At 36.0% G+C, this 17,982-nt stretch overlaps 1 protein-coding gene across 4 annotated transcripts in view; it reads left to right on the forward strand.

The window, feature by feature from the left end:
• DMXL2 (Dmx like 2) overlaps positions 1-17,982 on the forward strand; it is a 140,772-nt gene that overhangs the window by 81,979 nt on the left and 40,811 nt on the right. For all 4 annotated transcript variants that reach the window (XM_036442045.2, XM_036442016.2, XM_036442035.2 and 1 more), the window contains 6 exons: positions 1,978-2,205; positions 4,591-6,267; positions 9,124-9,234; positions 13,142-13,311; positions 17,317-17,414; positions 17,814-17,979. In XM_036442045.2, coding sequence (XP_036297938.1) covers positions 1,978-2,205; positions 4,591-6,267; positions 9,124-9,234; positions 13,142-13,311; positions 17,317-17,414; positions 17,814-17,979 — 2,450 coding nt within the window. The remainder of the gene's footprint in view (positions 1-1,977; positions 2,206-4,590; positions 6,268-9,123; positions 9,235-13,141; positions 13,312-17,316; positions 17,415-17,813; positions 17,980-17,982) is intronic.

Below are 17,982 nucleotides of genomic sequence, written 5' to 3' on the forward strand. Positions count from 1 at the left end.
GCCTGCAGGGAAAGGCAGTTGGGGGGGGACCCAGGCCTGAAGGGAAGAGTAGTTGTGGGGAACCAGGCCTGCGGGGGAAGGCAGTTGGGGGCAGTCAGACTGGCAGGGGAGCAGTTAGGCATCAGGCTGGCAGGGGAGTGGTTAAAGTGTGATCAGGTTGGCAGGCAGAAGCAGTTAGGGGCAATCAGGAAGGCAGCCAGGCAAGCAATTGGGATCTAGCAGTCCTGGATTGTGAGCAGCCAGGATTGGGCCTAAATGGGCATTTGGACATCCCTTGAGGGGTCCCAGATTTGAAAGGGTGTAGGCTGGGCTGAGGAACCCCCCCAACACCCCAGGCAAGAATTTCATGCATTGGGCCTCTAGTAATTATATAATTAACTGATTTTATACACATTAAATATTTATTACAATGAACTGGTTGTAAATATACGTGTGTGTGTGTGTGTGTGTGTGTGTGTGTGTGTGTGTATTTTTTCTTTCTCTTTGTAATCTATATTATCATATAATTATGTAAGTAGCAATTCTAACTGGGCCATGAACTGGCATTAGAAAAGCCAAATGATTTGATAGAATCTTTTACTTGTGGCTAGTAAAGTCTAATCTTCTTGAGTTAGCAGTTAATCCAAAATTTATTTCAAAGCCTTTGGAGTTTTAATACTTGGCATTACATGCTGTTTAGAGTAGAGGAATCTAAAACCATCTCATCAGGAAGAGAATTCTTAAATCACTAGAGAATATAGTATTTTATAGAATTGGGCATAGAGCGAGGAGTGTTTCTAAAGAGATTAATAGAGGTGGTAACAGATCCCTGTGGTAGGACAGGAATCACGTGATACCTTCTTTTCTCATTGCTTATGAGCAAAGTGTCCCACTGCTGTTCTCCGAAGCCAGATCTTGTATAGAGTTGCTTGTTTACTTTGTGACAATAGCATGTGATCACATACAGTAAGATTGCAGTAGAGTCTAATAAATAACATGTTCTTTTCCACTCTGACAGAAAGCACCTGTCTTTCAGTTCTAACATTTGCATCTGCTTTACGATAGTGTATATTGCCATTCACAGCTACTACTTGAGTTTATCAGTGTATTGAAAATCTTGGCAGAGTTTGAAATAATAGGCTTACATTTAGATGTGGAAGGAACATGTTGAGTAACTTCTAGGTTTCAGGTACTGAAATAGGTTCATTATATGTGAGATAGATACTATCCCACTTTACCAATGAAATAATATTAAATAACTTGACTAAGTCCCACATGTCACAAAAACTATTTTCAAATTGGGTTTCTGGCTCTAAAGCCTTTGAATCAAGGTCAGTGTGCCTTACAAACCCAGCCAACTTATACTATCTTAAATTTGATTGGAACTTTTATTTTATTGTATTTGTGCTTGAAATCATTATTTTGTTTTAGCACATAATATTTAAGAGGCTTGTATTTTAGTATCTTCTTTGCCACAGTTAATTATAATGACCTTAGGAAAATCATTAAATTCTCCAAGTTTAAATTTCTTTATCTATTAAGTGAGGCAGAACCTTATTATTTCTCAAAGTTTTGATTCACAACTCATATATTTCAGCAACACGTGGGTTTATTAATCCAGATTTCTGGGATCTACCCCAAAATAACTGTATCAGTGTCTCTATGGTTAGCCCCAGGAAACTTGATGTTTACAAGTTCTTCAAGCTTTTTGTATGTTTTAAAGATTGAGAACATTGGACTAGAAAGCTTATACATTTTGTAATTCTTTACTGACAGTCTCCCTGTGAGGGGGATGCTAAGAAAGAGTAAAAGGGTAAAAAAAAAAAAAAAAAATTATTTGTTTCTAAATTATCAAGGTAACTGAGCAAAGTCTGAAAAAATACTCTTGCTTAAGTATTTTTAAGAAATCGTGTTTCTTAAATAACAAAATTTATTCTAGTACTACATTTGTATAGTGATGATAGTAATATAGTTCATAATTTTGTAATTTATTTAAAGCTAAAGCTTCAGAAGGCGTTTCATCGGAGAGTCTACTTTCAGTTCCTGGACAGAAGAAAGTAGACTCTTCTCCAGAAACCTCACCCAGGATGAGCCCCATGCCACATTCTTCATCAATTGCCAATCTTCAAACTGCCAGTAAACTTATTCTGAGTTCTAGACTGGTATACAGCCAACCTCTTGATCTCCCAGAAGGAGTTGAAGTAATAAGAGCAACCCCTTCAGCAGGTAAGGTAACTTTAAGACCAGGCAGTTGTAGCTCAAAGCAATCTTCAATAGCTAAAATGCCTGAACTCTTTTGAAATGTGCTATGTTGACATTGAAATAAAGATTTATTTTCTAGTAATGGTTTATCTGTTTAGAAACATTCTTTATAAGTAATAATCTGTGATAAATGTGATCAGATTGACAGAAAATGGTATAAATATTTTAAAGTGAGGTTTCTTGCCTGCCCTATGATTTTCTGTAAATAGGAATATTGTGACAGCAAAATTGTAAAGAATAAATATATTCATTTGCACATCATTAAATCTTATTTTTTTTAAATTAAGATTTTTCAGCACATCATGCTAATCATGTCTCACTTTTATTAATTAATTACATTGAACAAGAGTTGGCAGATACTAGTGGTGAAAAAATGTAGGCTATACAACTATAGTTTGGCTAGCCTAAAATGATATTGACTTTAGCAAGGTAGATAAGATAGCTTGGAGGGCAGAATTGGAAGACAAATTTAAAATGATCTGCCACATGTGGAATTGTAATGGAAGAGTTCCTAGAATAGTATTTTTGGGGAACTGAAATTAGAGGTTCAAGACTACTCAATTACTGGTGAATGGTTTTGAGATGAGGGTTCTCTTATTCATCCCTGAATTCAGAGTTGGAAAGATCAGATTAAGAGTTTACTCTGGGTTTTTGTGGCAAGTGCAGATCTAGACCAATTTTTCAATCTTTAAAAATATTTGATAAATTTGGGATACATTTAAGTTTGTTGCCATTGATAATAAATTATATTTTTTCTGGAGCTTTATAAAATACTTTCAGATATGTTATTTGACAGTAAAACTCTGAAAGAAGTAGTAACATGATTCCTATTATTTAGATGGAACAGGTTTAGATGTATAAGTAGTTTTTCCACTGTTACTAAGGTATCAGTGGACTGGAATTTGAATATAGGTCTTCTGACCCCAATCTTAATTGCTCTTACACTTACCTATACTATTATATCTACACTATTGTATCACTACTAGAGGCCTGGTGCATGGATTCATGCATGGGGGGGGGGGTCCCTCAGGCTGGCCTGTGCCCTCTCGAAATCCTGGACCCCTTGGGGGGATGTCGGACTGCCGGTTTCGGCCTGATCCCTTCAGGCTAGCCAAAACTGGCAGTCCGATATCCTCCCTCCCCCACAGGGATGTACCATTGCCAAAGCGGCAGATGGTGGGAGGAGCCCCAGTTGGGGCTGCGTACAGCTCCACTGCTGCTCATCCTGGCCCTGCTGTGCCTGCTGCTTCTGCCACTTGGTAGCCCTGCCACAAAGGCAGGAGAGGCTTCCACCACCACAGGGGCGCTCACCAGTCATGAGCCCGGCTTCTGGCTATACTGTACTCCCACAGTGGGAGTGCACTGACCACCAGGAGGCAGCTCCTACATTGAGTATCTGCCCCCTGGTGGTCAGTGCATGTCATAGTGACCAGTTGTTCTGGTCATTCTTTTTTTTTTTTTTTTTTTTTTAATATATTTTATTGATTTTTTACAGAGAGGAAGGGAGATAGAGAGCTAGAAACGTCAATGAGAGTAAAACATTGACCAGCTGCCTCTTGCACACCCCCTATCGGGGATGTGCCCGCAACCAATGTACATGCCCTTGACTGGAATCGAACCTGGGACCTTTGAGTCCGCAGACCGACACTCTACCACTGAGCCACCGGCTTCGGCTGGTCATTCGGTCTTAACGGTTGCTTAGGCTTTTATATATATAGATTACATTTCAACTGTAGGATGATAGATGGGCAGTGTTAGACTTTGGCAATCAGAAATAAATATGAGGGTCTGGTTTAGTGTTAAGAGAACATTAATTAAATCTGGTAAAAAGAGTGAGATTTAGAGGTTTGTTTAGCTGTTTGAAAACAATTTGATGGTGGGAACAGGTCTAAGGTCTAGATTATTTCTGGGCAGGTTAGGGACATTTGAAGGGCAAATTATAAAGATTACTTAAGCACCTATGATGAAAGTAAAAAAAGGTAAGAGAATGAAAGTCCAGTGAGGCAGGTTGCGGCAAAAGCCTTTAAAATTACAGCAGATAACAGATTTATTTATTGAAGATTGAACTGAATTTTTAATAAAATATTTGCCTCGTTTAAGCTTAATGACCTAAAAACAAATTAAGTGATGATTATTGCATATTTTGATTTTACCAATGAGCTGTTTAATACTTTAATAGATACCTTTGGCCAGTGGACATTTAGTGTCAGACTCTAGTTATGGGGTGGGGAAATGCAGAGTTATTTTGAGGAAGTCATAGAGACTTTGGATTGATAACATTCCAGAATTTGATTATGAGCATATTATTTTGTTGTTCTATTATTATGACTATATTTTTTCTTTTTTAAGGCCATCTGAGTTCTTCGTCAATTTATCCAGTGTGCCTTGCACCTTACTTAGTGGTTACAGCTTGTTCTGACAACCAAGTACGTTTCTGGAAATGCAGTATGGAAACCAATGTACAATGTAAAAGTGATGAGAAGGAAACCTACCACTGGAGGAGATGGCCCTTGATGAATGATGAAGGAGAAGATAATAGCAGTACAGTGAGCATTGTGGGAAGACCCGTTGCTGTTAGTTGTTCATACACAGGTCGCCTTGCAGTGGCTTACAAACAACCTATTCAACACAATGGTTTTGTTTCCAAAGAATTTTCCATGCACGTTTGCATATTTGAATGTGAATCTACGGGAGGATCAGAATGGGTTTTAGAACAAACAATTCATCTTGATGACTTGGTCAAGGTTGGGAGTGTAATTGATTCAAGAATCAGTGTTGACAGTAATCTGTTTGTATACAGCAAATCAGATGCCCTTTTGAACAAGGATAGATATCTTATTCCAAATATCAAGCATTTAGTACATTTGGATTGGGTATCAAAAGAAGATGGCTCCCACATTCTCACTGTGGGAGTTGGTGCTAATATCTTCATGTATGGGCGGCTTTCAGGAATTGTGACTGAACAAACGAACTGTAAGGATGGAGTGGCTGTCATTACTTTACCACTAGGTGGTAGTATCAAGCAAGGAGTTAGGTCAAGATGGGTTCTTCTTAGATCTATAGACTTAGTGTCTTCTGTTGATGGTACACCTTCACTGCCTGTGTCTCTCTCTTGGGTAAGAGATGGAATATTAGTGGTAGGGATGGATTGTGAAATGCAGGTATATGCACAGTGGAAGCATGCTGTCAAATTTGGAGACACTGAAGCTGATAGTCCTGATGCAGAAGAGACGGCAATACAAGATCATTCTGCCTTTAAATCTCACATGTTGTCAAGAAAAAGTATTGCTGAAGGAGCTGCTGTTACTGATGATGTTTTTTGTTCACCAACTGTAGTGCAAGATGGTGGCCTATTTGAAGCTGCACATGTACTCTCCCCTACTCTCCCACAATATCATCCAACTCAACTATTAGAATTGATGGATTTAGGGAAAGTTCGCAGGGCTAAAGCTATTCTCTCTCATTTAGTAAAATGTATTGCAGGTGAAGTTGCAATAGTTAGAGATGCTGATGCTGGAGAAGGAACTAAGCGACATTTTTCTCGAACCATTAGTGTAAGTGGCAGTACAGCAAAGGATACGGTCACCATAGGAAAAGATGGTACTCGAGATTATACTGAGATCGATTCTATTCCTCCCCTACCATTATATGCACTGCTTGCTGCAGATCAAGATACAACCTACAGAATTTCAGAAGAAAGTACAAAAATACCACAGAGATATGAAGATCATACAAAAAGTCAACCAGAGGACCAGTATTCACAGCTGTTCCAAATACAGGATCTAATAATAGATGATATTGATTTAGAGCCAGAAAAGAGAGAAAACAAATCAAAAGTAATAAATCTTTCTCAATATGGACCATCTTATTTTGGCCAAGAACATGCTAGGGTACTTTCAAGTCATCTTATGCACTCAAGTCTGCCCGGTCTTACTCGTTTAGAGCAGATGTTCCTTGTAGCTTTGGCTGATACAGTGGCTACCACCAGTACTGAGCTTGATGAAAACAGAGATAAGAGTTACTCAGGTAAATATTCTTACTGAAAATTTATAAAGTTATCATTAATAGAACTATTTGTGTTATCTAAGTGGTGACTCACATATTAAATTTCAGTCTTTCTTTTAAACTTGCTAGGAAAAGACCTCTCTAATAGACAATTACTGTTATATAACATGATTAGTTGTGAAAGAAGACAATTGGGATAGGTTATGACTTCATGGATTCATGTTATCTATGTGCATTCCTACATGAGTTTGACACTGAAACCTTTGTGTGATTTTGGAGATAGTCTTTTTCTTTTTCAGATTGATTTCTATGATTTGTTTGTTTGTTTATTTACCTACTTTTAGTCATAATAAAATTTGTTAATTTTGCTATTGAGCCATGAGACTTATAGGCACTGGCTCAACTTGTTCATTTTATTTATAGTTACCTTACCTACTTTCCTCCACAAAGTCTTTTCATAAGGAGGTTTTTACATATTTTAATATAATGTGTATCTTGCTTAAGTCATTCTGTAACCAAAAGAATTTTAGCTGCCTCTTGAAACTAGATTTCATTCTCTTTTGTGCAGATAGTTTGAAGGTAATAGTTTTGATTGAAAATGATAGCATTAGCAAAGCACACCAAAAATGGTTGATCATTTATTCAATAAATATTTGTGGAGGAGTGAACAATTACTATATGCCAGGCATTTTATGTACTTTATCATATTTATTTATCATAATAATCTTCTAATAGGTAGCTATTACTATATTTAATTTTACAGATGAAGACACTGATCCTTAGGGAAATTAAATGACTTATCTAAGATCCCACAGGTAGTAAGTGACAAAACTGGGTTTCATATGCGATTCGTTGCCTTCAAGTTTGTGTTCTTAACTATTTCACAAGATTTCTAAATTTGAGGAAAAAAGACTGTTCCTCAAAGCCACCGGATTATATATTTATAGAGGTTTGTACCCTTATAATATATCCCAAAGTTTTCCCCTATGTAGATTAAAATAACTAAAGACCTTTGACGGTTTTGCCTTATGACCTATTTTCCAACCATGCTAATTTAGAAAATTCTAATCATTTTGAATTTATGTACAATAGAGCAATATTCTTCCCAAAATAGCCTTAAGCCTTTCATATATATTTACTCTGGAACATTAAGAAAGTAGGCATGCCACAATCCAAGAAAAGTAGTTTAAACTTCCTGATTCCAAACTGTATCATTGCCTAGGTGATATAAAATGGCTCATCTTGGTCACAGTGAACTTAATGAGAAGGCAGGAATTGATGTCTCCATTTCATAGGTGGAAAACTGAAGCTCAGAGATTAAGTAAATTGCACATCTCAGTAAATGGATTATAAGTAAATGAATTCTTCCATTTGTTCAGATGAGACAACTTAGAGGCATTCTTGACTCTGCTTTCTCTCACCCTATATCCAGTTCACTGGCAAATGCTATCAGTTCCTCTGCTCAGCACACACACTAGTGGCTGCTTACCTCACTTTATTTATTTTAAAAAAAATATATTTTATTGATTTTTTACAGAGAGGGATAGAGAATTAGAAACATCGATGAGAGAGAAACATAGATCAGCTGCCTCTTGCACACCTCCTACTGGGGGTGTGCCCGAAACCAAGGTACATGCCCTTGACTGGAATCTAACCTGGGACCTTTCAGTCCTAAGGCCAATGCTCTATCCACTGAGCCAAACCAGTTTCGGCTGCTTACCTCACTTTAGAATAAAAGCCAGATCTTTACAGTGGTCTACAAGGCTCTTTATGATTTGTGCTTGCTTCTGCTCTCCTACATTGGCCTCCTTGCTGTCTCACAGACACACTAAGTACATTGCTGTCTCACAGTCTTTGCACATATTGTTTCCTTTGATTAGAATCCTCTTCTTTCAGATTTATGTGTGTTTTCATTCCTTTACTTCCTCAGATTTTCTGCTGAAATGTCATCTTACTGGTGTTCTTTCCTGGTCAGACTATATAAAATAGAATTAACTCCACTATTCCCATTTTCTCAGTCCTGTTTTATTTCTCTCCTAGCATTAATTTCCTCTAGACACATTATTTGTTTTTTATTTTTGTCTCCTAAAATGTAAGCCTCATGAGAATCAGCACTTTGCCTTATTCAGTGCAAATCTCTAGTGCCTAAACCTTTCTTTGCATGTAGTAAATGCAAAATAAATGTTGAGTGAATAAATGAATGGATGAATGAATATGGCTAATGGGAAGTAGAGCAGGAACTTGAACTTTTACAATTCAAAACAGTTTCTTTTCTTTTAGAAAACGTTATTTGATTCAACACTCTGAAGTACTTCCTAAGTAGCAGTCACTGTGCTGTTAATACTTCTGCATTGCATTTTTCCAATAGTTGTTATTGTTTTGATTAAACTTACTTCACTTGCATACTTTTGTTCAACTTTTAACAAAAGTAAATTTCTGGAATTAAAATTATGGTTCAACTTTGAGTTTGTAACACTATCCTGGGGAATCAAAAACATTTTTTTAAAGATTTTAAAATTGATTTTTAGAGAGAGAAAAAATGATAGATGTGAAAGTGAAACCAAGGATCTGCTGCCTTTTGCAAGCCCCCCTTTTGGGGATGGATCTTGCAACTGAGGTAATGGTCTGACCAATAATCGAACCAGCAACCTTTCAGTGCAAAGGACAGTGCCCAACCAACTGAGCAATACCAGCCAGGGCTGTAATGATATTTTTTATAAAGATATCAAAGTATTCATGAAGGGATACAATCAAAATTATCTTATATATTTTGTGTAAATTATCACTAATTAAATTTATTGTTTATTTTCTAACTTTTTATTGATTTGTGACCTGTTGCATTCCTTTTTTTTTCTTAAATATATTTTCTCTTTATAGGAAGAGACACATTAGATGAGTGTGGTTTGAGATACCTATTGGCTATGCGCTTGCACACATGCCTTTTGACATCACTGCCTCCTTTATACCGAGTACAGCTTCTTCATCAAGGTATTTAACTCCTTGTTTGAACCTTTGCACAACTTTTATTCAGTATAGAAGTGGTTGGTGTATTCATACTTGTGTATAAGCATTAGGAAAATCATATGCAAACCTAGACTTAATATCTTCCTGTCACATAATATCCACTTACCATTTTTCTGTGTATCTTTCAGCTCTATTCCATGACTTTTGTTCACATATTTCAGTTTTTCAGACTTTACTCAATAAAAGGTATAGTAGCCTAGCAGTAAACCTGACATTGTAACCCAATGTGGTCCTGAATTTCTTTGACATCTATTGTATTTTCTTTAAAAATTCTGTAAATTTTGCCATACATGTTATTATGTATGTTTATTTTAATATAAGCATTATGTTCTAAGTTATTTACTCACAAGTAAAACTGATATTTCAGGAATATTTCCATATGGTAATCCAGCATAACTCAAGCATACTACACCACATGCTACTAGGAGACCCAGGATTTATATCATTTTTCTTATAGATTAAAAACTTGAGACTAGAGTTCAAAGTGACCTGCCCAAAATATAGGGGTATTCATTAATGGAATTGGAATTAATGATTATTTACTCATGTTAGTTTTCTATTGGTGGAATTACTGAATCACAGGGCTTAAAAATTCTCAGTTCTTGTTAATTATTGCCATAGTCTGAAAGACTGTTAATTTACTTTCCTGAAAACAATGTTTGATGATGCCAAACATAACCATTGCCAATACTTCATTATTATTTTAAACAATCTATGCCTTTCAGATAGGTTTTAAAAATGTCTTGATGGCCTAAAGCAGTCATATTTTAGTGCAAAAAATTAAAATTTAAAAGCTATCAAGACTACATTATAAAATTTTCAAAAGCCTCCTAATATTTAAATAAAAAAAGGGGGGATGGTAGAAGAAATCATGTAAGGAAAAATATCCTGTAAGTAAATTACATCTAGAAATTTTTACTTTAGAAAATTAACTTTCATTTGTAATGCTAATAGAAAAACACCCATGTAAAACATACATGGTGTCAAAACAAGCCAAAGGAAAATCATTTGGGCAAAAAATGAAAAAGGATCGCAAGTCAAATTTATAGAAAAGATTCCTTTATTTAACTCTTGATATTCTTTTAAATTTTAGTTTAAAATGGTAATCAAATGGTACTGACTCACTTAATGGCAATCGTGTGCATTGGCTAAGGAGATTTAAAATAACCTTCAATTTCTAAAACTTAGTCAAATTCCATTTTTCCTTTAATATGGTTAAAATTGGAGATGAGAAGGGACTGGTGTTGTAGGTGATGATCCTGGGGACAGTTTTCAGGGAAAAAGAGAAATGGCCAGTATTTCAATAGAAAAGTTAAGAGGAACAGAGATAAATTGCAAGGAATAACCTGTCATTGCTAGGAAAATAGAAATGAGTGCCAGTGTCCTGGCCAGGTAGCTCAATTGGTTAGAATGTCGTCCTCATATGCCAAAGTTGCAGGTTTTACCTCCTGGTCAGGGCACATATAAGAGATAACCAATTAAAAAAAGAAAACGAAACAAAAAATTGCCTGTTGGTGCCTTTGTTCTTCCTTTTGAATACCTTTTTTCACCTCTAATAATTAGGTTTCCAAATATATTCACTGCTTTTAATCTTGCCCTCTGAGTTTAATTCCCTCAACATGACTTTGCATTTTCAAAAATTTCATTAATCAAATGTCATTTAAGGGTATAGAATATAATATATTGTGTATTATTCTTTTATATTAGACATTTTTTTATTAGCAAAGTATGCTTTTGCATTGCTATCTAATAGCAATTTCCAAAGCAAAGTATTAGTTATTTCATGTAGTAATTATCTCTTAAATGAGACAAAGATTTAAATAGTGAGAAAATTAATCTGCCTTTTAGATTCTGAAAAATTACAAGTTGATGTTATTTAATTTTGTCCATTCCCCTCCACCCCTCTGAATTTATAGTGGCAGTCAAGGCTTACTGCATTGATTTTGTGATATAATTTCAAAACAGTTGTATATAAATACTAGCAATGGAAATTTTAAAAGACAAGATTATTATTCAAAACTAGAGGCCCGATGCACAAAGATTTGTGCAAGAATGGGCCTTCCTTCCCCTGGCTGCCGGCACCCTCTTTGCTCTGGCTGGAGCCGCCTTTCACTTTCCCATGCTGCCCAGAGGCCGGAGTGGCTGGGGTGGTGCGGAACACCTGTGTCTTTGCCACAGCAATGATGCAAGCATCCCACCCCGCCCCCAGCCGCTTGGTACCTATGTATGCAAATTAACCTGCCATCTTTGTTAGGTTAATTTTCATACTCCTGATGGTTGTCGCAAAGGTATGATCATTTTGCATCTTACTCTATTATTAGTGTATATAGTCATATTAAGCCCTAGCCAGTTTGGCATTGTGGATAGAACATTAGCCTGTGGACTGAAGGGTCCCAGGTTCGATTCTGGACAAGGGTACATGCCTGGGTTGTGGGCTCAATCCCCAGTAGGGGACATGCGGAAGGCAGCTGATCAATGATTCTCATCATTGATGTTTTCATCTCTTTTCCTTCCTCTCTGAAATCAATAAAAATATATATTAAAAAAAGATAGATAAAATGGTCATATTAGTTTTTTCCTTTTATGCTTTTTAAAGTAATTATTTTAAAGCAGTAACTATTAGCAAAGCTTTAAGCTACATGTAAGATTTCTATAGTTCATAGTAGTTAATGAAAAAACTTTTATGTAGTATTGTAATTTTGATGGCTCTATAGCATTGAGAGGCCTGTGTTGTAATGTGACTATCATTGACCCCGGATATTTCTGTTTACAAAATGGGTTCACATAGATGGCTACTTTGGCCCATCTGGCTTCTTTCCTAGGCTTCTCAGGGTTCTTCCCAGCATTCTCACTACCTGTTAACCAAGTAGGGTCCACTCTCCTCATGTTTCCTCTTTACCTGCTGTAAGTGGAGTAGTATAGTGTTATCAGTAGTTAACTATTGGTAAACTTATTTGTACTTCCAAGTCTGATGGTGTCACTAAACCCATTTTGTTACCTAAATACCTGTCAGCCTTCTATCAGGGCAAAAAAAAGAATCAGCCATATCCCATCAATACTAGGCAGCTTTAAACCACTTTCAACTGAAGTGCTAAAAACAGAGGAATGTACTTCCTGACTTTTAGTCCCTGGAACCCTCATGAAATTCAGAGCTTCCTTTAAAATGATGCTCTTTGGCCAGAGGGATGAATGGGGCAGTTTACGGTATTTAGTACTAAAGGATATGTTCTGCAAGCAAGAGGAACTGGGAAACACCAACCCAAGCACATGGGCCAAGATACTTTGACTCCACCAAAGCTTTCACTCTTGATAAGTTTGGTATGTGTACATATGAATGGCTTGATATTCAGATATCTTTCTTTCCAATGAGTAAGTTTTAGTGTCTCTATTTTTTGGGGGGAATTTTTTTTCTTTATTGATTAAGGTATTACATATGTGTCCTTATCTCCCCATTGACCCCCACCCCACCCCAACCCACTCATGCCCTCACCCACCTGGTGTCTGTGTCCATTGGTTAGTCTTACATGCATGCATACAAGTCTTTTGGTTGATCTCTCCCCCTTAACCTCCACCCTCCCCTACCTTCCCTCTGCTGATGAACAAAAACAGATCCAGAGATAGTGTCTTTATTTTTGTAGGGGAACAAAAGCAAGTATGTTTGGGAAAAAGGTAGAGATTATTATTTTTTTATCCTGTTACTGATCTTATATATATTCAATAGAAGCTTATAGTATAAAAATCCTGAATGATGAAAGACTTCCTTTCTTCCTTTCATTCCTTTCAGAATGAATAAACACATAACTATATGAAAAGTTGTTTTGTTCTTTTTTTAATATAGTTCTGAAGGTTATTATTTATATTTCTAATTTAGGTGTGTCTACTTGCCATTTTGCCTGGGCTTTTCACTCGGAGGCTGAGGAAGAACTGATTAATATGATTCCTGCAATTCAGAGAGGAGACCCTCAGTGGTCTGAGTTAAGAGCAATGGGAATTGGTTGGTGGGTCAGGAATATTAACACTCTCCGAAGATGCATTGAAAAGGTAACTTTACTTTAATGGATTTCGAACTTTAAAAATGTATTTTCTTGAAGGATAAAATATATTATCTTCAATAAAAACCTGTAGTGGGGAATTACTTTGTATATCTTGAGATCTTGAAATTTCTTTTATTATTTTTATTTTATTATTTAAAAAAATATATATTTTATTGATTTTTTACAGAAAAGAAGGGAGAGGGATAGAGAGCTAGGAACATCAATTAGAGAGAAACATTGACCAGCTGCCTCCTGCACACCCCTACCAGGGATGTGCCCACAACCAATGTACATGCCCTTGACCGGAATCAAACCTGGGACCTTTCAGTCTGCAGGATGACTTAAAATTTCTTAAAGAATACTTTTTGGAGATTCCAGAACTTGATATTTATAAAATGTCATGTAATATGTCAGTTGTCTTTTTCCATATATACTGAGTTTATAATACTATGGAATAGCAATATTTTCTGCTCTCTGTTAAGGTGTGTTCTAATTTAAGAAACTAAAAAATTTAAATTTAGAAAGTAAAGTTCTTGTCAGTTATATACGTTACATAGAAAAACCATTCTTTATATGTAAAGGATTCTGCATGGCTTGTATAATAAAAAGTAAACTTCCTGTTCACACTTAAAATAACATTCAATAAGTTTTTATTTGTATACACTTAAAGGGCATATCTATGTCAGCAAATGAAACATGCTATACATTTTTTAAGACAGGTTTTGTTTTGTTTTTTAATATATTTTATTGATTTTTTACGAAGAGGAAGGTAGAGGGATAGAGAGTTAGAAACATCGATGAGAGAGAGACATCCATCAGCTGCCTCCTGCACACCCCCCATTGGAGATGTGCCTGCAACCAAGGTACATGCCCTTGGCTGGAATCGAACCCGGGATCTTTTAGTCCAAAGGCCGATGCTTTATCCACTGAGCCAAACCGGTTTGGCTAAGAAGTTTTTGGAACCAGTTTTCTGGTAGACTTTTTTAGGAAAAATTTGTTAAAAATTTGTTAGTGGAAGCTGCAAGTTCTTTTAGTGTTTCAGAAATTAACTGTTATTGAGTATCTACTGTTTTCTAGGTTTGGTGCTAGTTGCTTTTCATAAATTATTTAATCATCTCCTCAGCCCCAGCCCCATTTTTCACCTGATGGAACCAAGATTCAGAGAAGCTAGGTAATCAGCCAAACTCCTCATCAATTATAAATATCAGAGGTGCCCTTTCTACTCTGTCAGGGTTAGGAATCTTATTCATTGTTTATTTTCAGGAGGCCACCAAAATTCCATAAATACAGTTAATGATACTACATTTGAGAAGTATAAATGTATTTCTCCCAAGAGGAATTTATTTTCTACAATAGTAGTTCTCAAATTTTAGTGTCAAAGAATTACCTGACAAGCTTATTTAAAATGCATATCCCCAATACCCCAGTTCCACTCCGATTTCATTTGGTAGGTCTGTGACCTCTTCCTCTTAATTAGTGTCCTGTGATTCTTGTGTTCATGGTTTTCAGTTTGAAGTGAGTATAAAGGTGTCATTTTCCTGCTACATGAAAGGCAGCCAATAAGATATTCGCATTTCTCCTCTCAAAATAGGCACAAATGTCAGAAGGAATTTTTCTCACACGAACCAAGAAATCTAGTTTCTTGTATATAGGAAAAGTTAATAGTTATATAAATAACACAGTAAGTATCTGCATGAAATTTTTATGTTCCAAAGAAAAAGAAGACATATTTTATCTGAAATGTTTCAGATATTGCTTACAAAAAAACTCTAATTTCCCGTCAGTGATGTGTTGTGTTATAATTAAATAGAGGCCCAGTACATGAAATGTGTGCACCAGAGGGTCCCTGGCTGCTGCTGGCTGCGGCCTCCTTCCCTTCCCCCGGCCACCCACCTGCCTCTGGCCAGGGCCTCCCTTCCTTCCCCCAGCTGGCCCCGCCCCCTGGTCGAACTCCCAGAAGAACTCCCGGTTGTGGAGACAATTTGCATACTATGCTTATATTATATAGAATATTTCCATCTATCTATCTATCTATCTATCTATCTACCTACCTACCTACCTACCTAGCCATCTTCACAAGTAATGTATTGCTTAAAATTAAATCAGAAAGGATATATAAATTGTTTTGCCTTGAGATGTGTATTCTAAATCCTTAACTGAAGATGAATAAAAATTCTTCTAACATTATTAAATATTGGTATACTAAGTTGAGTGATTAAAGGCTGAGAAAATACTAAAAACGGGAAAGAGATATAAAAGAGTATTGATGGTAAAGCGTTTTTGTGTTGCAGTTTTAGATGTCTTTCCCCTTTTCCATGCTTCAGTAGCTCACTGCTTCACTAACAGTCAATGTAAGCTAATAAAACATCCATTGTTTTTTATTATTATGCCTCTCAACTTAGTGATTTGCACAGGTTATCTCAGTATCTTAGAGCAGTAAGAGATGGTTTATTTGATATTTTATTCAAAACAATATAATAATACACAATAATGTTACTTAATTTTTAAATTTACACCAACTTGCCCTGGCCCATGTGGCTTAGTTGGTTGGAGTGTTGTCCCATGTACCAAAAGGTGGCAAGTTCAATTCCCAGTCAGGGCACATGCCAGGTTGTGGGTTCTATGCTGGTCTGAGCCAGTGCTCAAGGCAGCTGGTTAATGTTTCTCTCTCACATCGATGTTTTCTCTTTATATTTCTCTTTTCTTCTCTCTAATATCAATAAGCTTAATACCACATTGATTGGTTCTATATATAATCAACCACTTTCGTTTTATGGCTCAAAGTTATCACTTATTTTTTTTAATTTTTAAAAAATGTATTTTATTGATTTTTCACAGAGAGGAAGGAAGAGGGATAGAGAGCTAGAAACATCGATGAGAGAGAAACACCGACCAGCCGCCTCCTGCACACCCCCCCACCGGGGATGTGCCCGCAACCAATGTACATGCCGTTGACCAGAATTGAACCTGGGACCCTTTAATCCACAGACCGACACTCTATCCACTGAGCCAAACCGGTCTTGGTGATGTTATCACTTATAATACAAGGAGAATTACATGCTCATTAAGACTTTTTCTCATGAAATTTCTGAGAACTAATATTTGTAAGCTCTTCAAATAACAGACTTTCAACCTCCTGTATTTTAATTACTTGTTAGAGAGAATGCATTAACCCTTCAGAATTGTCAAAATTTTATTAAAGAATACTAGCTTTTAAAAAACCCTAGAACTTTTATTTTTGTCTTTAATTTTATAAATGTGTGTATATGTAATTAATTCTTATTCACAGATGATTGCATCAGTATTAGTTGAAAGCTTTAAATTTTGAAATCATATATACCATAGAAGTTACCATTTTAACTTTTATAAAAAATTAAGAGATGTAATATGTTTGATTTTCAAGAAAAAGTCACATTTATTGAATATTCATTCTGCTTTTTTTATTGTTTCCTGTGTTAGACAATTTTATTACTACCAGGATTCTAACCTCTTTTCTATCCCTTACTGTGTGACTTTAGGCAATTCACTTAACCTCTCTGTGTCTCATATCTAAAATGGAAATAATAATACCTTAGAGATTGTGGTGATTCAATAAGATAAATAAAAGGTGTTTATTTTTATTACTTTTATTATTACTGATATCAAATGGTTGTCCCATCCTATATAATAAAAGGTTAATGTGCAAATTGTCCCCATGGGTGGGAGGTTGACCTACCTGGAGTTAGACATGCACTGACCACCAAGGGGCAGCACAGAACAAAGGAAGGCCCCAGCCAGCAGCCGGCAGCTAGAAGGGACCCTGTCTAAGCATGAATTTCATGCACTGGGCCTCTAGTGTATTGTAAAGAGCATGTATTATAAGATACTGGAGATTGTAGGATGAAGCCAAGTTTTCTTGTCTCCATAGTTTCTATCAGCCATGAAAATATTAGGGAAGCATTAATCGTTGTTTAATTAGTTATAAATTTTAATTAAATGGTTAATTTAATATAATATTTTATTTACCATTTAGGTTGCCAAAGCTTCTTTTCAAAGGAACAATGATGCCTTGGATGCTGCATTATTCTACCTTGCAATGAAGAAGAAAGCAGTAGTGTGGGGTCTGTTTAGGTAAGTTGTCTCAGCACTTAACATAATTTAGTTGAATGAAGATTGTGTTTTGAATCAGAAACTTAATACTTTTGAAAGTATTTGTATATATCAACTTGATCAAATCAGCTTACTTCTTTGGGCTTTGGTTTCTTTATCTGCAAAAGATGGATATAAAGAATGTGATGTTGTTTTAAAAAACTTTGGTAAAAGTACTTTGTAAACTAAAGAAATGCTCTTGCTTCCTACTTAGGTTTTACATAGGAAAGAGAAGCTGATAATAAACACTTATCACTGAAGTTATTGTTCTTTTTTTAGATTGATTTTTGTGGTTTTTATTTTTCATTTTTACACATTCTGTAAAGGATTAAAAATATTTAAAATTGGTTTAACCACTAATGTTTGTGTTCTGGTTCCCAGGTCCCAGCATGAGGAAAAAATGACAACGTTTTTCAGTCACAACTTTAATGAAGATAGATGGCGTAAAGCTGCCTTGAAAAATGCTTTCTCTTTACTTGGAAAACAACGCTTTGAACAGTCTGCTGCTTTTTTCTTGTTAGCTGGTTCATTGAAAGATGCCATAGAGGTA

Source organism: Pipistrellus kuhlii, unplaced genomic scaffold (assembly GCF_014108245.1).
Source record: "Pipistrellus kuhlii isolate mPipKuh1 unplaced genomic scaffold, mPipKuh1.p scaffold_m20_p_1, whole genome shotgun sequence".
Classification (NCBI taxonomy): Eukaryota; Metazoa; Chordata; class Mammalia; order Chiroptera; family Vespertilionidae; genus Pipistrellus; species Pipistrellus kuhlii.